This window comes from Montipora capricornis, chromosome 5 (genome assembly GCF_036669925.1).
Source record: "Montipora capricornis isolate CH-2021 chromosome 5, ASM3666992v2, whole genome shotgun sequence".
Classification (NCBI taxonomy): domain Eukaryota; kingdom Metazoa; phylum Cnidaria; class Anthozoa; order Scleractinia; family Acroporidae; genus Montipora; species Montipora capricornis.
In genome coordinates this window covers 687,501-715,000 of record NC_090887.1, presented here as the reverse complement: position 1 = coordinate 715,000, position 27,500 = coordinate 687,501, and the positions used below count along the sequence as shown (strand labels likewise).

At 39.0% G+C, this 27,500-nt stretch overlaps 2 protein-coding genes and 1 long non-coding RNA gene across 8 annotated transcripts in view; 1 reads left to right on the top strand and 2 right to left on the bottom strand.

Moving 5' to 3' along the window:
* LOC138048994 (zinc finger protein 330 homolog) overlaps positions 1–16,521 on the bottom strand; it is a 33,213-nt gene extending 16,692 nt beyond the window's left edge. For 2 of the 6 annotated variants that reach the window (XM_068895090.1, XM_068895091.1), the window contains exons 1-9: positions 16,324–16,521; positions 15,352–15,371; positions 12,204–12,274; positions 8,924–9,003; positions 7,876–8,002; positions 6,988–7,092; positions 2,523–2,569; positions 1,432–1,549; positions 655–944 (exon numbers count right to left, since the gene is read on the bottom strand). In XM_068895090.1, coding sequence (XP_068751191.1) covers positions 664–944; positions 1,432–1,549; positions 2,523–2,569; positions 6,988–7,092; positions 7,876–8,002; positions 8,924–9,003; positions 12,204–12,274; positions 15,352–15,371; positions 16,324–16,440 — 966 coding nt within the window. In that variant the 5' untranslated portion in view covers positions 16,441–16,521 and the 3' untranslated portion in view covers positions 655–663. Of the gene's footprint in view, positions 945–1,431; positions 1,550–2,522; positions 2,570–6,987; positions 7,093–7,875; positions 8,003–8,923; positions 9,004–12,203; positions 12,275–15,351; positions 15,372–16,323 lie in introns of those variants that run through there. The other 4 variants (XM_068895089.1, XM_068895092.1, XM_068895088.1 and 1 more) reach the window with 4 other exon arrangements.
* Positions 16,522–16,967: 446 nt separating this feature from the next.
* On the top strand, positions 16,968–23,814 carry LOC138048989 (beta-1,3-galactosyltransferase 6-like). The gene is made up of 3 exons (XM_068895073.1): positions 16,968–17,101; positions 21,105–21,676; positions 22,520–23,814. Exons 2-3 carry the CDS (start codon positions 21,197–21,199, stop codon positions 23,267–23,269), a joined length of 1,230 nt encoding a protein of 409 aa, XP_068751174.1. The 5' UTR covers positions 16,968–17,101; positions 21,105–21,196; the 3' UTR covers positions 23,270–23,814.
* Positions 22,518–27,500, bottom strand: part of LOC138048992 (uncharacterized) — a 5,394-nt gene continuing 411 nt past the window's right edge. The window contains exons 2-3 of the long non-coding RNA XR_011132273.1: positions 27,311–27,453; positions 22,518–27,192 (exon numbers count right to left, since the gene is read on the bottom strand). This is a non-coding gene — a long non-coding RNA (uncharacterized lncRNA). The remainder of the gene's footprint in view (positions 27,193–27,310; positions 27,454–27,500) is intronic.

The window sequence follows — 27,500 nt, the reverse complement described above, 5'->3', positions numbered from 1 at the left end:
TGTTTTCTTTTTATCTAATTTTTCCTTTTTGTATAACAAAAACAGGCCTTTTGTGAAATTTTGACATCATATTGAATGTGTGCATACGGTCACCAAGGGCAATTATTACCTAAGTTTGTAATCTTAAACTGGAAACATGTAGATATATAACAATATTAAATTGCGGGGGAAAGCGTGGATTTATGCGCGGGATGTGTCGCTTGAAATATTGGGGAGTTAAAGAACGTCAACAAAAACATTGGTCTTCCACGCAGCTGATTTTGGCGTCGTTATGCAACGCTCCTCCCCAGCCTTGCGTGACGACCTAGTAGTCGGTATGTTGGATCGACTCCTGCGAGAAGCATTCGGATTTTTCCGAATTATCTTCGGGTCATCATCAATAACCACAACTGTTCATCGAAACTGTATCTTCTCTTCAATTGCATCATGCCACTCTGTGATTGGCTAAAAAATACTTATCCAATCGGATGGCTAGCTTGGCTGCTCGTTATTGTTTTCTCGCGCTTGTTTGTGTCATGACTGGCTCGTTTGAGTACCTGCATTGGTTGTGACTGACCAAAGTAATTACTTTGATTTGCCCTTAGAACACTTCATCAAAAACCGCTCAAATCTACTGAAGATATTTTTATTCTATCCCGAGAGAGGAAGCCATACCACAGTTTTCTAAGCATCTTCCACTTTAAGTTGAGGTAACTCGTCAGCAACATCTCTTTCTTCCTCGTCATCCATTTCTTCATTTCGTTCATCATCATCGTCATCATCATCCTCGCTATCGCTGCCACCTTCTTCTGCATCGTTGCTGTAATAGGATGCGCCATAAGCATACCCGCTCGTACCGTAACTGAAGCCGCTAGTCCCGTAACTGAATCCGCTAGTCCCGTAATCCTCGTCATCGGCATAATCATAGACTTCGTTCCTACGCCGAGCGAACGCAAAATTTCTCGCTGGATTGGAAAAAAGAAAAACTGATGTTAGTATTGGTTCCGTCGGTCATGTTGGTTTCTTCACAACACAAAGACACGGTCACCACAATGGTGTCCAAAATGATGCTAAGGAAAATGAGGGCTAGTCTTACGCGAACGTTTTTTTTATTTCTGGTTTAGGTAAATATCGTACCCTAGTTAAATTACGAAGGTGATTATTGAAAATTCTCTGTGCTGATTGGTTACACTTGAGGTGATTATAACAATATATCACCCAAGCGGTTTTTTTCAAAATGGCCGCAAGCCTTTTTGTCGAGGTGACAGGCGGAGAACTTAACCGTTTTTAAAGAAACTGCGTATTTTTCAAAGAATCACCTATGTAATTACAGTAAAACCACTGTGTCTCGGTTTTTACTCACCGATATTCACCGAGCCCGAGGTGAATAATTGTTCAAAAGTACTATCTATGATTGGACCAAAATACATTATACATTCATCGCGGACGTACTTGACATGCTCAGATCCTTGGTTTCTTTTGTTTCAAATCCACACTTTGGGCAAGGAATGGGTTGACCTCTCGTGTACTTTACACCTTTCCTTCTAACATGGTCTTCACAGTAACACGCCTGTCACAAAAAAGAAAACTGCAGAAATTTAATGAAATTAAAAAAAAATAGGGAGCAGGATTTATACCGTGTTAAGGGTCTCTTCTAAAATCAGTCAGGCGGCCCGCTTTTCTGAGACAGTCGTGTTTTGTCCCGCAAACAAATAAAAAGCCTCCCTCTGACGGTTTATTCGCTTGCATGACATAACACGACTGCCTCAGAAAAGCGGACCGCCCGACTAATTTATGAAGGGACTGCAGTCTCTACAAGAAGTTCAAGGGAGGGTTACGTTTTCGCAAACGTCGGCCGGCCGTGTAGTACTTATCTTTCAACAGACTTAACTATTATGGTGTAATGTAAAGTGCTGGTTTTCTACCCATATAAACCATGTGAGCGTTAGCCCTACTAATGGAAATAGGCCCACACAAGGACAGAGGAAAACTCTGACCAGGGTTGACCCACTCACCCTCCATTAGTAGGGCTAACGCTCAAATGGTTTATATGTGTAGAAAACTAGCACTTCATCTTACACCATAATAGTTAAGTATACAAGAAGTTATTCTCTAGATGCTGTGGTTTTCAAATCTTGTCTCATTAAAAATACTCATTTCTTAATTTGATAGGGCTTAAGTTGGTTCTGGTCACCATATTAGTAGAGCACATCTGCTAGACTATAAAACCTTTTAAAATTTCTGTAAATTTCAGCGATTATTACTAATTGTTTCATAAACACCAATGAAATACCAAGTGAGCTTTCGCGCGAAAACATGATATCTTCTCACGTGAAGATAACATGTTATCTTCACACGTGAAAAGATCACTGTTGCATGGGTTACATATAAAAATAGCGCCTTTGGATGCCTTTCGTGAAATGATTTAGTATTTCATTGGTACTTATATGCGCTCGCTCGTGAAATATTTTTCAACACTCGAAGAGAAATTTCGTATCTCTGCGCGGTCGTGAAAAATACCCTATTTATTTTAATATCTTCACCTTGCATTTGAGACAGGAATATTGGCCCAACCTGTTACACGAACCGCCTAAAAAACATTAAAATACATGCAATTACATTTAGTATAGAGTGCTTGCTTCATGATCTTGTTGTTTAAGCTGACCATCATGATATAACTAGTCTACGCGGAAACCGTTTGTGCAAAGCACTTCCTGCTTTGCTAAAACTGTTCTGTTGGTTCATTTAGCTAATAATAATAATAATAATAATAATAATAATAATAATAAAATTATTATTATTATTATTATTATTATTATTATTATTATTATTATTATTATTATTATTATTATTAATTATATAGCGCTAGAATCCTTAAAGTTCAAAAGCGCGTAACAAGAGCAATACAATATATAACACTAAAGTAAAAATGGCGAAATTTCTAAAAATGCTTTGTCAAAAAGGAAAGGAGGAGCTGTTCTTAATGTCAAACGGCAGAGTATTCCAGAGTGTGGGGGCTGCCACAGAGAAAGACCTTGCACCGTATGATCTCAAATTAAAACACGGAATATAGCGAAGATTCTTTGATGATGAACGTAGCTGACGAGATGGAATATAACGTATAAAAGTAGATCGCGAATGTACGAGGGTGCCAGATTGTTAAGAGCCTTATACGTGATGAGTAAAATTTTAAACATGATGCGATAATGAATCGGAAGCCAGTGAAGATTTAACATAGGAGTAACGTGTTCATGTTTTTGCTCGAAAGAGTAATGAGACGAGTAGCAGCGTTCTGGACGTGCTGTAACTTTGTTATTTGATATTTCGGATGGCCATAGAGTAAAGAATTGCAATGATCCAATTTTGAAGATATATATGCGTGAACAAGTATTTCCGTAGTGGTCGATAACAGGTACTTTCATATAGCTGATGTTACGGAGATGATAAAAGGATGATTTGCAAATACTTGCAACATGATCGTTGAAATGAAAGTGATTGCAAAAATGACACCAATATTTCTAGCTTTCTGTGCAGAGCGGATGGTCTCATTGACAACAGAGATTTCTTCAAGGACTGGTCTAAGTAAATGTTTAGCAGAGATCACAAGTAGTTCAGTCTTATCCTTGTTCAGTTTAAGACGGTTAACCAGCATCCAGTGATCAATCTCATGTACGCGACGCTCGATGTCAAACACAGCTAAAGCCCTATCCCCAGGTATAGTTGGCTGAAAGGACAAGTAAAGTTGAGAAACATCAGCATAAAGATGGTAACTCAAGTTGAATTTCTTAACAATGTCGGAAGGCGGAGAAATGTAAAGAAGGTACAAAATGGGTCCCGAAACTGAAACTTGTGGAACACCACATTGAAGAGCATGTTTCAAGGAAGCCCCACCGTCAACGGACACATACTGCATGGGACTGGATAGATAAGATTGAAACCATAATAATGGCTTGCCAGTGACTCCAAAGCGCTCTTGTAGACGAGAAAGAAGAATATCGTGATCAACCGTATCGAAAGCTGCGGAGAGGTCCAGAAGTAATAAAATAACTGTTCTACGATTATCAGTTGCTGTGACGATGTCGTTATGCACACGAATAGGAGCCGTTTCTGTGCTGTGATACTGTTTATAGGCTGCCTGAAAAGTTTCTTACAGATCATTTTTGTTAATATAGGAAATCAGTTGGTTAGCAACAGACTTGTCATTTGCTTTGCTGATAAAAGTAAGATTACAAACAGGGCGATAGTTGGAAAACTGCGTATGATCCAAGGAAGGCTTCTTAAGGAGAGGGCGTAACTTAGCAACTTTTAATTGAGAAGGCATTTGGCCAGATTGCAGCGAAGTATTCATAATTATGAAGATAAATGGTAGCAGTGTGCCCAGAGCATTTATTATGACGTAGCCAGGAAGAGGGTCAAGATCGCACGATTTGGAAGATAATTTCACTACACATTTGTGGACTTCATCAACGGTTACCGTATTTAACTCATCAAATGAATAAGGACAGACCCGGTTGACATCTTGAACTGGGTGTATAGGAGCTGCAGCATCTAGGCCGACCCGCCTTTTAGTTATCATATCGGAAAAGAAATCAACAAACTTATTAGCGAGTTCCGAAGGAGAGTTACAAAGCGGATATGTGTAGAACACTTTCTATGTAATAGATTGTAAATTGTCTTAAAAAGAAATTTATAGTCCGATTGGTTCTCGTTGATTAGTAAAGTGTAATAAGATTTCTTTAAAGAACAAATTAAGTTAAACTAAGTACATATGGAGTTGCCACATAGCTGGGGAGTTTAGAGAGCTTTCAAGCAGCTGGAGTAGATCCTGGCATAACTATTTACTCATGCAACCCAAACTTCCTTCTAAATCACAACTTGATATAATTATTAATAACATGGGTGACAAATTTCTCCTTAATTTTTGCGCGACATTTCAGCCTTAATTTATAATTTCACAAGTGAAATTACAATGTTGCCATGGCAACTTTTCCTACAGAGCCAAAATAGCGTCTTATGAACGTAATTTGCCACCAATGATATTAATAGCTAATCAAAAAATATACTCGTGAAATTAAGAAATTTCCCGAGCCTTTTATTTGATTTTGAACAAAACGCGCGTGAAATTATTGCCTAATTTCACTCGTCACCATTTGATTACATACACAAACGAGATAACCAGAGAAGCTAAGAAAAGATAAGAGGTAAGATAAGATACTCTATTAATGTGACATGTCACTTAGCTGAACAGATAGTTTCCAGGAAGTGCACAAATCAAAAACCGTAAATATGCAATGGTTAAGAAAAAACAAGAACCTAATTTTTCATTATAATTTGCATTGAATACCCATTGTTGCAGTACGGATAATGAATTACAAAGCACACAGCCTACAAAGTAACAGAATGCCAATGTAAGGCCCATGAATTATCGCTGATCAGCCAGATATACTTCAGCTAGCTGTGGGTCCATTTTGAAAAGGATAGAAAACTGGGGTAAGCCACATTAATATGAATCACATAGCACAGGGATGGTAAGTTTGAATAAGAAGGGTCATTGATAACCATCACCTCACTCTTACTGCACACAAAACATTACGCTGATACAGTATTCTTTAACCTTCCTGAAGCAATACAAATATTTAGATATGCCAAGAAGCGAAGCTCCTCAATTAATATTTACCTGTTTTTGTTTTCAGATATTTTTATAACTTGTCTTCTTACCATACGTCCAGTCCGGTCTTCTCATTACTATAAATTAGTCTATTTTCCCTTGCTCTTTCTTGTTCTTTTCGCCGATTTTCGTCACCATTATTCAGCCTGTTTTACAGTGCTCGTGCTTGCTCTTTAATTTCTTCCGCCGCTCTTCACTATGTTTTCCTCTCTTTATTAGGGCTCTTTCTTGCTCTTTCTCTCTCCGACTCGTTGTTTGTCAGTGACATTTCGCCTGTTTTCTACTGCTCGTGCTTGCTCTTTCTTCTGATGCTCGTCACTATAATTTCACCTCTTTATACGGGCTCTGTCTTGCTCTCTTTCTCTGTCTCTCTCGTTGTTTGTCACTGATATATCGCCTGTTTTCTCGTGCTCTCAGTCGCTCTCTTTCACGTTGAGCATCGTTTACTCGTTTTTTTCTCTCTCTTTCTTTCTCTTCTTTCCTCGTTGTACGATATATTAAAAAGCTAGGTTGTGTTTTGGTTGTCTTTAAAGATTTTGCTTGTTGTGAAATCAGTGTCAAATGCTGCAGGCTGGCCTTGCAACTTCCCGCCAAAACAAAACGCGGGTTCCAGTAGTGCGACATAGGGGAGCAAGGATGGCGTAGTGGGTTCGATTCCCAGCCTGGTTAGTGGTAACCGTTGGTTAAGAGGTATCAAAACCTATACGTTTCCATGGTATTTAAGGACGGTGCCTACTAATTCAAAGGTATTTTTGCCCCGGTTTAAGGACGGTGCCTACTAATTCAAAGGTATTTTTGCGCAGTTTACTGACTATGTGGGAAAAGCAGATCTTAACAAGTGTTATTGAAATCCAAAAAGAAAATTGGGCGTAACCACGCATTTTCCGAAGATAATTAATCAACAATATTTGTAAAAAGCTGTAATATACAAAGCAATGTATGGCGTTCTCTTCCAAATTCAAGCTTAATTATCTCTGGAAAATGCACGGTTACCCCCAATTTTCTTTTTAGATACCAATAGTACTTACTAAGATCTACTTTCTCTGCATAAATTTAAACCGCGCAAAAATATCCCTGTGTTGGTAAGCATCACCGATAGGAAATCCGAGTATCTCGAGATGCGCAGAACGCATGCGCAATAACAATAGTAGGCACCGTCTCTAATTAAACAATAGAGTGTTTCGTGTTTCTGCCCCGCGGAAATTTGATGTTCTTAAACTATCATATTTGCCCTCGAAGCTTCGCTTCGCATCGATAATTGGCGCTTGGAGCTCCGCTGTTATAGTGATAAGATGCTATTATTGTTGCATAACACTGGTTATATTTACAGTAAAACTCACATTTTAACGTTTCAGACTCCAATACTTGGCATTTGGCTTGATGTTCAAACTGATCATCTTCACATAAAAATGACTGACAATAACAACAAACAAACACTCGACCACCTGATAAGAAAATTCACAAATTACAATTCAAGACTAATCGGTTAGGGTCAAGACTTAATGGACAGGTGAATTAATTTCATATATATTTTACGGTAAAATAAACCTAATCAGCAGTGATTTAGATAAGCATATACAGACAAAAAGTTGTGAACTCAGAAGTGACCAGCTCCCAACGTCAGTGGCTTCATAGCTCAGTTGGTTATAGAGCATCGCACCGGTATCGCAAGGTCGCGGGTTCAAATCCTGTTGAAGTCCTGAAAATTTTTCAGGCTTCTCGACGCAATAGAAATTTGCGCTCATCACTGTGAGACAACATGGTTTCATTTGATTTCATACCCGCAGTGCAATATATGATGTATTTCATATATATCTTTAACGATAATAGAGTCCGACGTTTCGGCGACAATTTTCAAGGGAAACTAAGGCCCGTTTTAAACGTCGCATTTTACCTGTGCCGAATCTAATGCAAATGAGAAAAATCTATTGTTTTCGCTCATTTGCATTAGATTCGGCACATGTAAAATGCGACGTTTAAAACGGGCGTAAATTAAATATGCGATTTGAATTTCAAGAGTAACTACGAAGTCAGAGCCATTAATTTGCATGAGTTAGACAAAGACCTTAGCGCGAATTGAGTCTGATTGTACATTTAAACACGGTCGTAATTGTTTAATGAGTAACATCTCGTTAACGAGACAATCAAACTTGTTCTGGCATTTTTTCAACACCTTTGGCCCGTTTTAAACGTCGCATTTTACATGTGTCGAATCTAATGCAACTTACCATGATCCCAAACCCCTCGATCGCACTCAATGCATTCACCATCTCTGATTGCACATTCACAGGCATGTGTTGTTAGACACTTTTTGCTGTGACAGATAAATGCCTCACAGAAATCACAAATAGCCCCCTAAGAATGGTGACAAATTAAATGACATTAAGAAAGTCACTAACCAATTATTTTTCAAAAAGTGATAGCAACTGGCAACATTGCCAGCTACTTCAATGGTTTTGGAACACTTGCCCATGAATTCATGTTAAAACTTGAGGACCTATTAACCTCCTCTCTCTTTCATTTCCATGTCACTCAAGATGTTCTTGGCAACCCTTTTTAACAAGAGAAGAGAAGAGTCTAGAGAAAAAACTGGACAAGGTTGAAGATCAAGGGAGAGAGTTAAAAAAAATTAATGTGAAGAGATCCACTGACTCTGATGGTTTGACCCCTTTACATTCCCTGTAGATACCCTGACTGAAACAAAAAACTTATCTAAAGCCTCCAATGGAACACTGCTAATGAAAACAGAACTGGATGAGATTTTAATTTACCTTTTATCTCTGAAAGGCTCTCAAACAATAATACTGTATGGTGATGCCTGAGTTTGAGGGATGTACTTTAACCACCTGCATTTTTCCCAGATCAATACTTTATCGCCATATTCCAATAACTTTAAAAACTCATTAATAATTCATGAACCTAACAGCATATCAAGACACCAATAAAACATTATGTGAATGAGCTTTAAACCCGATAAAACAACCCTCATTAGAATTCTTTATATAAAGAATAGTAATAAGGCCTGGCTTGTTTTGTTGTTTTCGTTTTTTTGTATCACTATATACCCATACCTTCCTCTCACAATTTGAAGCTTTGTTTGGACTCCCATTCAAAAAAGACCTGTGCATCTAATTATGGGAATTTCTGGACATATCTGTATAGGCCTGTTCTTTTTTTGGCAAATTAAAAAGGGAATTTTAAAAGATTCAAGAAACATAAAAAATACCAAAAATCTATAAATAATTTTCAGCATATTTTAAAGCAAACTTAACCTACCACCATTCCAAATCCAGTGGTAAAAGTTGTTCCGTGTTTTACAATGCAGTCTCCTGTTTTAGCCATGCATTTTGTCTTTCCTAAAAAGAAAAGATTTAAGCAATAGACGACGTTTTCTGTGTTTCGATAGCCTCATCTAAACATAAGGGGGAGTTGGGAGAATTCAAGACAGTTATGCCATAACTGTCGAGAATTCTCCCAACTTCCCGGAATAATATTTCTTAAAGATTATTCGACAAATGAAGGAAACTTCTTGATTGAAACAGATTTTCTTGATACACGCTCATATTTCCTACCAGCCAATCAAAACGGGCGTCTGATGGCTTATAACCAATCAAAACTCTTATGATGTCACAGTTGTGTTTCCATACTCTCATCTAAACACAACTATTGACCAATGAGAGTGTGCGTACTATATCCTAATAATTTTATAATTAGTAATAGCAACTCAACATGAATGTAACATGATATGTTATTTATAACCACGCAATGAAGTAAAGTGGTTGTAGAGTGGTTGTGAAAATATAAGGAACACTGACAGTTAATTTATTTACAAATTTCTTTATTCTGCTTTGCCAGGAATATTAATATATTAATGTAAAATATAAAATGAAAAAAAAAAAACCCATAAGAAGCCAGCATAAACCATACTGTGGCTCCAAGAACTATATAATGGGTTATTCCAGAAAAAATCCACACCCCCCCGACGGATGGGGTCGTTTTTTAACCCGCCCTCTCACCTGGATTTCCTGAAGCCCAAGACCCCCCTCCTGTCTGGATTTCCAAGACAAAAGACCCCCCCTCCTGCCTGGATTTCCGGCAAAAAATATTGGGGTTAAATTCAATTTATTTTTAATAGAAAATACGCACAATCACGTATAGAAGATGTTCTTTTTTAATTTCTAAAGCTTTGGCTAAATTATGTGTCAGGCGTTTCAAACTCTTCGTTGCAATATTGTTGCGACGGCTCTTTCTTTAGTATCTTGTTCGCGTTTTCTGCTATAAAAGGACCTGCGAAGGAACTTAGATTATCATTTATGTCAGGTGAGAAATATGTGAACAAAATATTTCTACTATTTTCAGGGTCTGAGAGTGCTAAACTGTCACCGAACTAAACGTTCAAATCGCGTGAACTGTCGGTTCAGATGACCCCTGCAGAAGACTTTTTCGAGTTCAACTCTCCCTCCTGCCTGGATTTCCAGGGTCCTTGACCCCCCGTCATGCGCGAATTTCCAGAATCCCATCTGTCGGGGGATGTGGATTTTTTCTGGAACAACCCAATATTATGAGATTTAATAATAAAGTTGAAAAAAAGAAAAACTTCAAGACTAATAATAATTACTAGATTGAAGACTTTAAAAACTAAAAACAGCAGGTAAAAGGAGAGGCCAAACTCCTGGTCCTGTTACATGATGGGGACCGAAAAAAAAAGGCACCATTTTACTGTGGGAGGCATGGTGGCCTCATGGTTAGAGTGCTTGACTCCGGATCAAGTGGTCCGGGTTCGGGCCCTGCTGGGGACATTGTGTTTTGTTCTTGGGCAAGACACTTTACTCTCACGGTGCATAAATGGTGTGCATAAATGGTGTATAGATGGGTACCGGCGAAAATGCTGGGGGTAACCCTGCGATGGACTGGCATCCCATCCAGGGGGGAGTAGAAATACTCCTAGTCGCTTCATGCTACGGAAACCGGAGATAAGCGCCAGCCTGATGGGCCATCCTAGGCTCGTAACAGAGACTTTTTATTTTACTGCTGCCGCAGTGAGTGAGCCTGAAGCGAAGGAACAAGGCAGCTCTCTAATCGGGAGGACAACACATTTTTCTTCGAAACACAAGGGATTGTGATCAAAGTCGCGAGGAATTGTGCTTATGCGAAAATGGATGAATTAAGATGTGCCGTATGATCTTCATTTTGAACTGCAGATACAGTAGTGTCACTGTCACGCAACAACAAATGAATGCAAAATTGTTTGATATAAAAAAGGCCAAGAACTTGAAATGTTGTAGGAATCAGACTTTTTAACCACCTAGAACTCCAATTCTCAGGTCTCTGTGGTTCATGGTTTCTGAGTTATTTGTCAAAGCGTTTCACACAACTTTAAAGAGTTTGTATAGAGACGCCATGTGGTCTACGAATATTGTGGCTGGCAATCAACGAAAACATCTGGAGTTCACTTGCAATGAAAGTGCCTATTCTTTGCTCCTGATGTAGTTGAAATGCTCAAACTGCCGAGATTCATAGGGATAGACATTTTTTACAAGCAAATAGCTTTGTACCAAGGTGAATGCTGTATTTTTGAGACAAAAGACGTCATGGAACTGGACGTCATCTCAACCTCCTTTAGATAAGAATTCAGAAGACCTTGCGATTTTGATTTTAGAATTTGATGACATCACTGTGAAAACCATCTATTGTTTTCTTTCTTCTCTCAAGTGGAGCCCAGAAGGAGATCCATGTTTTGTACTGTCCCTGCTCAAAACCTATTAGAATCTCCCTTGAATTCCATGCACGAACTGTCGTTAAATTACCGCAAGCATAATTGAACATTTCCCTTCCTCTTGGCAACATTTTTACAATTTAGGTAAACTAGTGTCACTTTTGTCAGGAGATTTACCATAGGTCACTGTGTTCTATTTGACCTTCAACTCATACTATCCCTCAGCAGCTTTATTGAATGTTCTTACACTAATAGTTACTGTATAATAAAATTATAGAGCAGTTTTCAAAATGACTGCCAAATTTGTATTGGACACTTTGCTGTTTGTACCTGCTGTGATTGGTCAAAGCAATTACTTTGGTGTCTGTTTTATGACACTCAATTGAAAACCACTCTACTATCCAGTACTTATCCACTGTTATAATGAAAAACTGTCATTACAATAATTAGGATAATATCTTTTTTGGTTTGTTACATTAAGCTATTCTTCTAGCTACTTGTCTTGCAACTTTGCAGTAGTACATGTTGCAAGAAAATTGGTTAGAGTATGATACCCCAAGACACTTGAGACAAGAACCCGTTCAATTAAACACAACACTGTATAGTGCAAAACCATTCCTGCAACCTGTGTCACACTGTTTTCTGTCATTATGTTCCTGGTAGCTCATTATTTAGAGTGACACATGTTGCCAGAAACACGGTGCAGTGTAACATACAACAGTGGGCACCTTGACTCACAAAAGATCTCTAGACTTGCAAAAATAATGTGAGATCAATAATAATTGCAAGAGAAATAGCTTTGTGTAACAGCACACAAGTAGTTAAATCTTAAACACTCACCACAGCTCCCACAAATCGGTAACTTCTGAACTGATGCACAGAAGTAACAAAAGGCTCGGTTTTTCTGTCGTCTGCATTGCAAAGTTAAAAGGACGAAATATGTAATAAGAAATTACTGGTACTGTACATCATCTGTGAAGTGATCATTTTAATGTGAAACAGTCAACAGAAAAGCAGAATGATAAATGGTTTGAACTCAGGACTTATATCATACTTAATTAGTGAGGTATGATAGTCTGGGGGAGTGTAATCTTGAGAAGGACTATTTAGGCACTGGTCCTTATTAATTACTATTTTGCATAGAGAGGAGGGGGGAGGGGAAAGGAAGGGGGCATCAAGGGTTTTTCAGGCCACAGGGTGGGCTAAACTATTTTAAAAAGAAGTTTAGGGGGGTCAACAGTTTGAGGTCTATTTTAAGAGGAGTCCAAGAGGTGCTGGGTAAAACAGTTAATTAGAGAGTGCAAACAATATAATTATGTGAAACAGTATTAAGTAATAATTCATGAGCCTATCAAAACACTGATAAAACGTCACGTGAATGAACCTTTATACTTGGTAATCTATGATCATTTCAAAAGCCCAGTGGCGGCTTTGATTTCAGTCCCAAGGAAGTATGCGGCTGAAACAATGCAGTTATCTCTTATTCTAAAACAAAACGATCTTTATATAAAGGTTACTAGTCATCTTTATACAAAGGACACTGTAATCTTTATATAAAGGTCACTAGTGATATTTTTGTAAAGGTCACTGGTAATCTTTATATAAAGATCACTGGTGATCTTTATGAAATACTCCTAATAATTTTCATCAAAATGTCAGCCATTACAAACTTCTGGGCAGATACTTTTACCCATCCTCCTTCCACACTTCTTGAACAAATTTTGTCAATCAAAAAAATTCCATGTCGAACCCTGCTTCTTCATTCACTGCTTGTTTGTTCAGTCTTGCATTTTGCCACTATGTGAAAATATTAAGAGACCATTTTGTGACATATCATGTTGATTTTGGAGTGGATTTCCCAAAGAGTGCTTTTTCTTCACCGACAGTTTTCATTTCTCTGAACTTTCTCTTATGCAGCATTTTTAAGCAACCTCCTTCAACCGTTGACAATAAAGAATAAGGACTAAAGGAAAAAAACATGCTTTTAAAATTATTGTATGATACAGTTTATAAGCCCCACTTGTTTTTCTTGTATGCTGCTATCTTCTTGTTTGTGGAATGTTTTTTAAGCCATTCAAAAAACTCGCAGCACATGTTTTATCAGGTTTAAAAATACTCGGCTATGCCTCATACAAAAACACTGCTGCTCTTTTTTTAAACATTACATGCTAAATCATACAATTTTATGCTAACTGTATTGTTTTCTTCTGTTTAAACACCACTATTTTGTACCACTTTGTGATAATTTTGTATTTTACAAAAATTCGGTTTGCACTCTAAACTTCATTGTTATCTCAAATTCTAGTTAATAAAGAATCCAGACCTATCTGGTTTACTGAAAGTATATAAAAGGAGGCGTGAGGCAAGGTCATCACATAAATATTCAATAAGGAAGGGGGGTCACATGCAGGGGATCTGCAGGAGGAACATTACAAGAATTTTTATCTTTCCAATGTATCCCCCCACCTCATAAATAATACCTAACTGGTCCCTTAGGATGACATTGACTGACATTTCGACAACCTGAGCAGAAGTCATATTCAGAGTCAAGTGATTTGTGTATTGTCAGCAAGTGGTATAAATACTCTGGTTACAGATGTGATTTGTCAATAAAGTCATGATGTTACTTCCCCTGTCAGTTACGCATAGATGTCATTGGCGGCGAAGACTTCACACAGTTTAATTTACTCAAATCTGTCGTACTGCACTGTCTCATGGGGAAGTATCTACCTGACTAAATTAAATTGTTTACTAATGCTACAGAGAAGAGTACTAAGGAGTATAACACAATCAGCCTAGCGAGATCAGAGCAGACCTCTGTTTACTCGATTAAATACACTGAATACATTTCAAATAACTAAATAACTACAAATGCGTGTCACTGAGCTTGTATACAAACATCAAAATAACTTGCTTCCTGATATATATGACTCCTATTTCAGCAACATCAGACAGGCCCACTGATATTGAACATGTTCAACATCAAAAATCCAAATCTGCTTATACCTTGCCAGACCAATAATTGGAATAAAATACCTTTACATATAAAAATGCTTCCTCTCTTCAAGGCTTCAAAAACGAGCTTAAAGATTATCTGTTTATCTAAAGTCTAACAATTTCTATTGTTATATGTGTGGAAATAAAGAAACCTGTCTGGGTCAAAGGTCTGTCCATGTATTGTAAAATATGTTGGTCAGTTATTGTTAAAAGAATAACTCAGTCAATGTGTTGTTTGTCGCTGATGTCATCGATAAATCCTTTGTAGGTGTAGGAAGTTGTAGGCATTGGTTAAGTGGTCTCTGTTAAACAAATCGAACAGTGTTCAGTGTTGTGTGTACTCTTATCGACAATATTCGTCATCACATTGGCCAAAATGTTGTGGACTGCCGAGTGAGTCCACAGGAATCAACCCCAAAGAAAAGCTTTATTTCAGGGCCTGTCAGACAAAGAAAGAGAAAGAGTTGTCTTTTACTTTTTGGCAATCTGATTGGTTTATTTCCCAAACTGAGTATTCCTTATTGGCTATTACAACTGCATGACACATTGCAAACAGAATTGTTTCAACTCTTACCTACAATGGCAAATTTGCCAATCAGATTGCAAGATTACAAGCAATCTTGGCAAAAACTAAGTTACTAAACCAGCTTTCTAGTACGCTCCATTAGTATAAATATTAGTCGAGGATCCCTGTCACTTCTGTGGTCTGTCCCTTCCAAAAGAACAGGACTGCATGCCTCTCTGCCTATATTTCGTTCTTAGTTGCCCCCTCTATAATGGCAATGCAGCCATTATCAGTCATCCCCATCCAACACTTAGTCATGTAAATCTATTTTTGTCTTGTTGCTGCTTACAACTTTCCCGAGGCACCACCACGTGCATGCACAGGGCACAGCCAATGATGTATGCATAAATGAACAATATTGAAAGTGAATTTTTGCAAAAAAAAAAGATTATGAAAATTATCAAGAAGTTTCCAAGTTCAACTTACCTTTTACATTTGTCGCATTCCTAAAATAAAGAGAAATAACAAGCAAAGCATCAGTTCCTACGAATAGGATGATGTAATAATGCGCCGATCAACTCAAAACCCTCATCATCTTCCCGGGCAAAGCCCGGGCATTTGAACTTTTGAAGATTGGGTTGTTCAAATTCCCAGCCCCTCGGGCCAAATTGGTGTTCAAATGCCCTACCCTAACTCTTCCATCTCATCCAAACACGTGTTTTATAGATGTTAGTGACTTTGGCGCCCAAAAAAAAAATCATTTGAAAACTAACACTTCCGCTTCAATTTTCCCCACCCTACGCAGGCAAAGGTCTGCCTGGGGTTTGCCCGGGAGTGGCAGGGGGATGTTGAAGTTTCTATTTGATCTTCGCATAATACAGTTTAAGCATTCATTTACAGAACAAATCGATAATCACGTGTCAATTTATTTGCCTGTTTCCTCTCGCACGCTGCCTTAACTATTCTTATTTAATCTCATGATACAATGCACAACAATTTAATAATCCTGGCTACCGTGAGCCATCGCTCACAGGTGGCTCAGTTGGTTGAGCACCGGGCTGCCACGTGGGAGGTCGTGAGTTCGACTCAGGGTCTTAAAATAACTGAGGAGACAGTGCTGCCTTTTTAATTACATCCGCAAATGGTTAGACTTTCAAGTCTTCTCGGATAAGAACCATAAACCGTAGGTCCTGTGTCACAACCCTTCGATGTTCATAAAATCTGTGGGACGTTAAGGATCCCACACACTAGTCGAAAAGAGTAGGGCATGTAGTTCCCGGTGTTATGGTCTGGCCTTTCCTTCAGAAATGTGGTCGGCTTGGCGTAATCTACTGATCGATGAGACCACATGATAGTGAAACAGACAGTAGTCAAATTGAAGGAGTCCAAGTGTTGACACTGGTTAAACTGGAAACTAATAACATTCATGTTTGGACTTTTTTACACAAGAAACCATACCATAATTACATTGCAGAAATACTCAGTAATGGGACGATCACGACCCGTTCTTATCCCGCGCTGTCTTTCCTTCTGCTTTTCAGCCTTCTTTCGGGCCCCTGTCTTTTTCTTTGGCATCTCGCTTTGATCTCGTACCTTGAAGAGAAGAAAAGCCTTGAGTTTGTTCTCAGGCTATATGAGCAGGCGTTTAATTTGAGAGATTGCGTGACGACCGTAGCCCACATGTGGCTAATTACTTTCCCCCCGGGGGAGGGTACTTTAGGAATTTCTGGGTGGGGATGTGCCGCTGGGACCCTGGAACCCTTAGCCTATACCAGAGCTAGTTCAGCTGAATTTTGCTACCCTATACTAGAGTAAACTCCCACCGATTTCCGTCTAAATACCGATACTTGACAGTTAATAATATCCAGAAGAGTTTCATGATAGCCATTTATCGACGTTGTTGAAGCTGAGTTGCCTAAACTTAAACTTTGCCAACTCGATGTTTTTATATTTTTGAGCGAGAATTTCTGGTTTCCTTAGTCTTGATAAAATCTTCAAGCGACTGGTCAGTTTTGTGAAAAATGATACCCTATTCTAGACCCAAACGCTCTGATATTATATACCCTATGCTAGAGTAAACTGCTTGAAAACCATACCCTTCACAGCGGCACATACCTATATAACCCATGTATGGCAGTACCCCCCCGGGCTTTCCCCTGGGGAAGGGAACGGCTACGTCGCCAAACAACCAAGTAGAAGAAAAAGACCATTGTCGGAACGTGAAAATCACTACAAGGTATGTCTTTAATCAAAGATTCGTTCCTTTTCTTGCTTGAGTGTAACCGCTGAATGTCTCGAACTCTGTTTCCAACAATAACAATTTGTGCTGAACGTTACGTTTTCGACGAGAATTTCATCTCGTTACTTAATTCGAGTTGGTCGAGAGTAATAAGCGGTTTTTTTTGTTTGCAATTCAATTCTAATAGGCATCGATTATAGTTTAGTGGTTTTCAGTTCCAAACGTTGGTTGCTTTGTGTTGTCTTTATGAATAACTAAATTTAATGCAGCGGAGATGTTAAATACAAAGCAAGCCTCAGGTCGAAAGAGCGATTCAACGTCAACTCGCGAACCATCTTACTTGTCGAACATTTTGTCGAATGGTGTTTTTGTTTAAAACGACCCAAAGGTTGTCCTGGCCTTTTGTAATTATCAATTGGCCTCCGGGAAAGATGGAGAGTGAGGAAAGATGATGGCAAGAAGGGTCATAGGAGAAGCGGTGGTCAGTTTTCGGCTGACGCGTTGCAAGCGCGGTTGATGGTTCGATTATCTATTTATACACGTGTCTGTTCAAAACTGAAAGATTTTGAAACAGTTCTTGTGCAGAAATGATTCGAGTTTCACATTTCAAGCGAAATATTGCAGAAATTTAACGTAAACGGTAGTTGTTGCGTTATGGCGTCTTTTAAAATAGGTTTTGAGTTCGTTCTTTGCATTGCCAGAGAGCACAAAAAAAAACACAGCTGGCATTATTCCCACTCAAACACATAGCTCAAAAAGCCCTCAAAACGCGAACATTAGTCAGTGAAATATTCGACGTTAAATAGAATATTGAATGCTAAAATACCAACAGCAATTTTCGCTTCCGTTTTACTTTTAGAATTTATTGGGTTATTTGGTGTCTAGATCTATATTGTGTTACATTGATGGCGTAGAAGTAATTTTGGAACCAGACTGCAGCCGATAATTAACAATTATTCGCCGAAGGCGAAGTGATTATCGGTGAATATTCACCTCGACTTCGTCTCGGTGAATATTCACCGATAATCACTGAGCCTGAGGCGAATAATTGTTTTAGTATAAATACACAGGTGATTATTTCAAAAAGATTATTTCGACGCGAAATCATCTTCCCTTACAGTGGCAAAACTACTACTGGCAGCCATTTTGTCCGTCGAGGTGATTATTGGCTGATAATCCGAGATAGCAAGCCAATGAGAGCGTGCGATTTTGTATAATCACCTGTGCATTTATACTAAAGCCTTATATAACACACCCAACTTCTTGCAGAAATGTTATTTATCGAACATACGGCTATTACTAGTTGGTCAGTGTAGAACGCAGACTGCAGACCAGGGGTAAAATGCAGACTGAGGTTATAACGTAATTGTTGAAAAGCCTAAACCCCTTAGAAATGCTAGCCTTAGGCCTAATTAGGCATAACACAATATTTAGGCTCAACTGTTAACATTTCGACCATTAGAAATGGGCTATTTCAACAGTTAAATTATAACCTCAGTCTGCATTTTACCCCCGATTTGCAGTCTGCAGTCTGCGTTTTACACTGACCAATTACTAGTGCTTTTTTTGGGTTTTTCATGTTTGGCTAGTTTGTGCATTAGAAAAAGGAAGAGTTTTATAATATGGTTTAATGATATTAAAAACATGTCAGAAAATACCGGTATGTTTCCCTCTGGACCATACATAAAGAGCCGTGTTCACATTAGGCCTCAATTATGATTGAATTATAATCGAATTAAATATGAAATGGGTTCACATCAACTAATTACAGCGCTTGATTATGATTGGATTATAATAATTTCAAACAACCTCAATGGGGTTGTTTGAAGTAATTACAGTGCGTTATTGAACAGAATGGCGAACACATGGTGGTATATGAGGAGACGAAACTTCTGATCGCTATTTGGTGTTGTCTTCTATTTTCGGAAGCTATCCTTGGTTCTCTTCTCGCCTCAAGCATGGTGATGTTAATCCTGGCAGCCACGCGGTACGGCGCCATTTTGTCTCACACTGCGAGGTCACCCTGCCTATTGTATTTGAATTTTTGCAGATTTGAACAGAACCATAATTGAATAAAATTGAATGGAGTACGAATCATACTTCAGTTGATCATAATCAACATCGAGTGTGAACACAGCTTAAAGTGCCCCTGTGACCAAAAAATCAATTCATATTTTTCTTTGGATTTCAAAACTATGTGACCCACGTTTTAAGCCTTGATTTCAAAAAGACGCCTCTTTATTTTTACTGTAATTTTGCTATTTAATGGTCCGCCATTACTAACATTATGTTCTTGAGAGAGCTGGATCGAGGAGAAAATGACGTCAAAGGCTCACTAGTTTAAGAATGCAATACGTGTGTACGCCGCAGAATTAATATGCAGCACGGGGGTTTTGGGCTTTCAGACTTTTAAACTCACGCTTTGCATATAGAACAAGGTGCATTCACACGCTGAAGTTTTAAGCTAGTGAGCCTCTGACGTCACTTTTCCCTGGATCCAACCGTCTGAGGTCCAATCGGTCAGTTTTGAACGTGAGTAATGGCGGACCGTGAAATCCAAAACTTACACTCAAAGTAAACGGCCTTTGGATAAAAATCAAAGCTCAAAATTTTGCCAGTCAGGTGTTAAGCAAACACACTTTCAAAATCTGAAGGAAAAAAGGAAGTGGTTTTTTTGATCACAGGGGCACTTTAAGTGAATAGTTTAACTTGACCATTCGCGTTTTATTGCGTTCGTCAATGCTAAGGGAAGGTACGTTTTTAATTGAGGGGGGGGGGGGTGTGGGCCGGGGCTTTGGAGGGGAGGGTCCTTAGTAATGTTTTTTACAAATTGGGGAGGGTCAAGCCTGTTTTATTCTCAACCTGGGGAGGGCAATAGTGTTTTTTTGGCAAGGAAAAGATTACTCCATGTTGCTTCTATTTTGTGTATACAAGCAAAGCTACCAGTCAAGATTAATCTAATTGTCTCTCTCGACCCGTGCCCGCTTTCGCCCATATTTTGATGTTCACGGGGTTCTGGTATAAAACCAGTCTCCTGTGAGGATTTGTCACTTAAGCTACTCGAACTTGAACAGACAACTCGATCTACTACATCACTATATTCGCCCTTTGGGTTCGGGAACCACCCTAGGTCTTCATCTTTCCACTTCTCTGGACTTGTGCTTTCACCTGTTCCTGCAGCCGATGTGCCATCAACTGAGTCAGAGGAGTAGCGGGCATCCTTTTTAGAAAGGCAAGTCTGCAAACAGCCACAATTTGCTCCATCAGACCTCATGAAATCCTTGCATTCACCACAAGCACAATTCCGTCTTTCTATTCCTCGTACATCCTTGCCCATTTTCAAGTTTTCACCGTACAATCACACGCCACGCAGTTAACTACTTTGTGCGCAGATGAACGCGGTTATATGAGTAACACTTCCAGTTTGTTATTTCCACTTCCGGTTATTTTTGTCTTGGATAGGTTGAGGGGGGTGGGGCAGGGTCAGATGTTTTTGTTTGGGTATTTTTGAAGGGTCATGCATTAATCCATTCCAGGAAGTGGGAGGGCTACAACTTTTTTGGAAAAACAAAATTCTAAAATACCCCCCCCCCCCCCCCCAATAAAAAACGTACCTTCCCTAATCTCCGATATCTCGTGTACAGAGTGAGCGTTTTTCGCTCGTACACCTGCCTTTTCAGCGCTATCCTGGATTAAGTCACACGTGCGTTGATAGGTCATGTTTTTCATATGCGCAAATGACGATCTCGCACCTCCTGATCGTTTGTGTACAGTCAACTGATTTTTGGCAAGGATCATTCATCTCTTAGCAGTAATCTTTCAGACAATTTTCAACAAAATCCAGATTTTCACAAATTTAGTTTTATGGCGTCATTGCCTCTTTACTTTTTAGCCACATCCCACAAGCCTCTTGTGCAGAACGGAATTAAAATGGCCTGTAAAAAGTGGGCCGAGGTTTAAAAGGGTTTATTTTGACTTTTTCATTGTCTTTGTTGTTTAGTCAGTGAAGGACTATATGACAGGAAGAATTCAACCAAGTTACGCGAAAACACTTCGGCTTAGTTCAAGAAGTACGTGAAGGATTTTCCCACAATGGAAGGGAAATTGTGTTCAAGGGTAAATTTGCGTTTTTTCCTCTTTGTTTTGTCCCTCGCCGTCCTTCTTTTGGTTTATGCAGCAATCACAACTATGCCCGAAAGCTTTGCGCAGCCGCATGTAGTGAGGAATTTCACAGTTACTGGCAGTAGTAGAGAATCAACCACCATCGACTCAACAAGTCAAGCTACGATGGATGAAGATTCGCTCACCACTAACATCACTGACTCGCCACCAACAACTTCGGCCTACATCGACGGCATCATGGCTTCTCCTCCAACATCTTCGGCGGGCATCATCAACTCGCCTCCAACAAAATCGGACCACGTACGATTTCTTCCGATATTGGATTTCAATGACCTTGGAGGCAACAAGACGAAGTTGCTGTTGTTGATCGTTGTTAGTTCTGCGCCGCAAAGAATGGCTCGAAGGCAGGGAATAAGAGAAACGTGGTGGAAGCACTGTACAGGAAATCAGGTATGAATGAGTTGGCATTCACAGTTATCGCTGTTAAGGACGGTGCCCACTATTGTTGTTGCGCATACGTTCTGCGCATCTTGAGATACTCGGGTTTCCTATGGGTGGTGCTTACTAATACAGTGATATTTTTGCGCGATTTAAAAACTGCGGAGAAAGCAGAAATTAGCAACTGTTCTTCTTATCCAAAAAGAAAATTGGAGGTAACCATGCATTTTTCAGAGATCAGCAAAGGAGTCTTGTGCCCCTCTTCAGCCAGTGTCCATTGAGCTCAACAACTCTGCTGCTGTCGGTTCAGTTTTGAGTTCTTCAAAGACAGTGTCAACCTTTTTTTATCCAATAGTTCAGTGGCAGAAGTGAAAGCACTGTCGTGATTTGCTCGCACCAGCTTTCCCGCGCTTTTCGTCGGCTGCATGGATTTGTGTGCCCTATCAGGACTGGTTTATGTTGTTGTTCGCTTCTGTGTAATTGATTGCTTTGGAAAACACCGTGCATTGGTTCTTTAGCAACAGCATTTTCCGCAATTGATGAAAATAGACCGTAACGCCGTATTACAAAGCATTATGGGATTGAAATGCGGACAAACATCACAAAAATGTCTTTGTCCGCATATTAATACCATAATGCTTTGGGTGCTAAATCGTGACGTCAGTTGAAAAGAGTGCTATTCACTACTTGCACAAATCCCATAATACACCTCTTTTACCCCCCAAAGATCTGCATAGGCATTGTTTTCGACTTCTCTTGGGACATTTCCATGTCCCAGGAGAAATTGCAAACAATGGTTATGCAAAAGTCTTGGGGGGTAATAGAGGTTTTACTTTCCTTATTTGTCTACTTCAGGTTAGATGTTTCTTTGTCACGGACGGCTTTATTTTGAACGATGCTCGGCGTGACCTGCTTTTACAAGAAAGAAATCAATACAAGGATATAGAACTACAGCCGCTGCTGGGTTGGGAGTTTGGACTGCGCTTTCTTAGCCAAATTAAATGGGCTTACGCCAAGTTTGACTTTCAATACCTTCTTAGAATAGACGATGATTACTTCCTTTGCCTAAAGAGACTTCTTGCTGAACTACCAGTGCGACCAAAAGAAAATCTCATCTGGGGACATTTTCATTGCGAAGCAGGCATAACATGGATAGATGAATCATTCATGATATTCACCCCGGATATCATTTATAAATTCTTGTCACAAAATGAAAGTACAATGCTATGTCATCCGCACGCTGATCAGCAGATTGGCTTATGGTTAAATCACATTCCAACAAAACAGTTTTTTCACGATGGAAGACTACATCATGATCCTCCAGCTTCGTTTTCCTCGAAGTTCAATAAAATTACCAATGTTTGTCGGTCATATTTAGGGATTCACGGCACTTATGGGGAGAAAATGGTGTATTTTGGACAAAATGCAAATGACGGCCGCAAACGAGTGAGTTCTCTCCCCGACTTTGTCACTTTCTGTCGAACAACAAACTTTGATCACCGCGTGTTCGGGCCTGAATGGCGTTATGAACCCAAACTTTGCAAAGGAAATCCAAGATGGAATCCAGAAAAGGAATTCCATGTTGGTCGTGAAAACAAGGTTTAGTAATCCTTAGTGATTTCCAAAGTTTGCGAGGGTTCACGTGTAAACTCAGTATTTGAAAATCGGCGGATGTGATGCGCGCTGACACGCGAAAGCCTCCTGAGATGGCAAGATATCACTGGCAAGCTTTGCGCCACGCTCTCTCATCAACTTTTGCGTGTCGATTGCGCCGTGGAATCTCGCAAAACCAATCAATCTCGAATTCAAATAATAAAGTAGCTACAGTAGTTCATTCGAATTACCAAATAAATATTTTGATAGTTAGTAAAGATACATAGAGAGAGAGTGTGCGCGCGAGCTGCTGTTTTAAAAGAAACAGGTTCCCATAAGCGGCAGATATCCATAGAACCGACAAAGGTTACGTTGATTCAAACGCATTTACATTCTAACAGAGGTATCTATTAAAGTGTAATTTTAAAGGGGCTGTGTCGCAAACTGTAGCCAAATTCAGCTACTGGAAACTGGCAGTCAAATCAAACGAAACATGTAAATAACTTAAAACATCAAAAGAAGGTTTGAATAAAACAGATGGACAAAATTGAAGAAAATTTAAATTGATTAAGCTGATTCCTTAGTAATAGAAGTTGTTGTAAGATTTTCTTTAAACTTTTCTCGATTGTTCCCCACATTATGGTGACTCGAAATGTGCAATTAAAAAAATAGGTCACCAAGCTCGTTTGGGAGATAGACCTTGCTCAAGTTGCGATACTTCATCTTTCAAGGACAAGTTTGTTCCATGCGTTCATGCTACGTTTGGCAGGAACAGGAAGCACAGCTTTGATGTAATTCTTGAAATAACAGGTGTATTGAATTGTTCAAAAGGAATAATTTAATGTTTGTTTTATGGAACAGGCACGCATCATGAAAATGCACTGATTACAAATATTCCTCGGGCGTGTGATCTCGAGGAGACAATTTTGTGTCCAGGAGTGATGGCTACAAATATTTTTTCCCTGTAACTTTTATTTTTTAAGTTTTACAGCACAAAGAGAAGGAGTAAGAGAATAAAATTATGCCAAAAAAAGATAGGTCACCAACCTCGTTTAAGGAGAAAAGAGAAAGCAAACCGAGCTCAACCCCTCGACAACCCATCTCCCCGATAACGTGGTTTCACTCTCACTCTCGGACTGAAATGAAACTTAAGCATCAGCAAGGCTATCACTCCAATTTTTTTGCGAGAGTACAAAAGTTTTCCATTCTGCTCTTTACTGCTGTGCTCTGTAACGGCGACTCTTCTTTTGAGCGAGCTTTCCCGCACGAAAGGTGGCCATTTTGAAATATCTTTGGCCACGTTCGATTTATCAATATTTTCACATGGGTACAAGTCTTTATGGTTAAATTTAAACATTGTTTTGTTTAGAAATCTCCCTAGAGTCTTGTGAGACAAAGAAAACAGAATTGAGCCGCGAAATTTCACCGCATAAAGCCTCATAGATTGCTGAATACGAACATGGCCTACGCTGTGTTATGCGCAGAACAGGATGCGCAGTACGCTCAACAGACATCTTATTTGTGCAAGAGTGAATTAGATAAGAGCGCTGTTATGCATTAACCGAGGTTGAGAATTTATTAAAAATTATTATCATCGTAAGAATATGAGCCTGATCTAACATCAAATTCTCATGACCAGCCAATGAAGAAATCTGTGGAAGTGCTGAGAATGAACTTTTAAAACATGGGCGCCAAAGGGTTTAAGTGTTGCTATGATGAAAAAATAGGTCCGCAATGCGTACTTGCGGTCTTATGCTTAGTTTAACTCCATTCAGCCCACCATGCGTCCATGCGTGATTGGTTGAAAATTTGCCACAACAATGCAGCAGTGAAATGGGTTCCTTTAGTATGCTTCAAATTTCAGGACCTGTTTAGAATTTTACATCGATGACTTGCCGCTAATCTTTCTCTTATTGCCATTTGCACAGTTTAGACAACTTTTAGTGCACACTACAGCATCTCTATCAGCTACATGTATTTACTAGTAACAGAAGCACTAGAATGGCTAAAAAACAAGCATGGCACTGTCATTTATTCATATGATCTTATAAATGATAAAGAGAATGCTGAAATTCAACTAGAATTCTAAGATGAATCACCAGTAGATAAGGTGTTCAATGAACAAGTACCCTCAGAGCTTGGTGCAAATTCCCAAACTACTGGAAATCACAGTCCATCAGCAATAACAATGTATAAACAGCCAAGATGAATATCTGATGACCAATTACATCAATCAGTTAGATCATTAAATAATAAAAAATGCAATGCAAAGCTTTCAACAGAGTGCTTTCATGGACTAGAAATAAATGAAAACCTCAACAGCCTGAAGTCACAAAATGTTGAACCAGTTTATTTGTTTATAACTGGAGGTGGTAGTGCTGGGAAAAGCCATTTGATTAAAACAATTTACCACACTGTAGTAAAAATCTATAGACATGCTCCAATGAATCCTGAGAATCCAACAGTGTTACTAGCAGCATCTACTGGAGTAGCAGTAATAAACATTGATGGTACACACAGCATTCACAATACCTAAAAATACAGGTGATGATGTGGGGGAAAATCCAGGTCCTACAATATTTGATATCACTGATCCAGCAACCACTGTGTCCACTGACTCTAGTCAAGGAAATGAAGCAATCTTTGGTGTGAATGCTGGTAAGCAATGTGTAGCAATGTCACTTACTGGTATTATATAACATCAAATTGTGGACTAATTCTACTTTGAACAATATTTTGGTTATTGGAAATAATCTACACAGTTCTAAAAGATGTTTTGTGGAAACAAATGACTATTTGCTGTTAACTGATGTTCCAGACATGGTTTCAATATTTATTAAAGTGTATTTATTACAATATAGTGAGTCATTTCCTGGAAGTTTGTTCATGACATCAAACATTGGTCCATATGTCTCTTAGAAATTCACTTCTAGAAGTATTTTCAAACTCTTAACAGAATTACAATAATACACTATATTGCAATCAATACACTTTAACAAATATTGAAACCATGTCTGGAACACCAGTTAACAGCAAATAGTCATTTGTTCGCTCAGAACATCTTACAGAACTGTATAGATTATTTCCAATAACCAAAATATTGTTCAAAGTAGAGTTATCAAAGTAGAATTATCTTGTATTTGATGGTATATAATAGCAGTACGTGACATTGCTACACATTGCTTACCAGCATTCACACCAAAGATTGCTTTATTTCCTTGACTAGAGTCAGCAGACACAAAGGTTATTGGATCAATGATATCAAATATTGTAGAACCTGGATTTTCCTCCACATCATTTGCTTGCCTTATAAGCAATGGAAGTAAACATTGTAGCACATCATTTGTGCAGAGTTAATAGTATAGTAACTCTGATTTGTGTAAACCAAAACATCACCTCATTAACGACTTGTAATGTCCAACAACTTGTTTTAATGTTGGCAAGTAAAACACATTTAAGCGAAACATCATAAGCATCGTATTCCAAAATCGCCCTCGCACGCGTGAAAATGCATACTTGGGTTTCACAAAATTGTTGTGACAGCCGATCCTTGACCGGTATTGTTCGATTGTTGTTCCCATGCTGGCGGCTAGTAGCAGACAACAGTAAGAGTACGTATATACTATTTTTTGAGAATGCAAAACTCTTATTCAATGCAATTATTTTTTAGAGTACAATAACTCTTTCAGTTTGGGGTGTAACCCACACCGACATTTCAAGCCGATAAATACTGGTATGTGATAGCTTGTGAGATACTTGTGAGGTATGTGGTGAAACGCACACCGGATTTCAAGCCCATGAATGCGGGCTTGCGAAAGCGTCTTAGCTTCAGTGCAATCCGCACTAAACACAAGCCGAGTCTAGATATGTTGGCTTGCGTGAGTAAACAACTCCCGTATCGATATCGCCGAGGAAACTCCGCTCAGCGACGTCACCTGGATGAAAGAACAAACAAGCCAGGCTTAAAGTGTAGTTAATTTTCGAAATGAAAGAAAGAAAGAAAACCAATCTGAAATAGCACGACAGATCAATTTTGAAACAGAAATAACTTACCTTGAACAAGTACAACTAATTTGCGACGGACATCTCTTCAATTGTTTCCCAAAACAGGGAAAACGACCGCAGATTTTATATACAAGCGACGAAGGTGGAACGCCAGAAGCAATGGCCGACACCACATGAATAGGCGCCCCAAGCTGAAAATACGTGGTGTATGCGACAGTTTGTGTATATAGAGAATTGT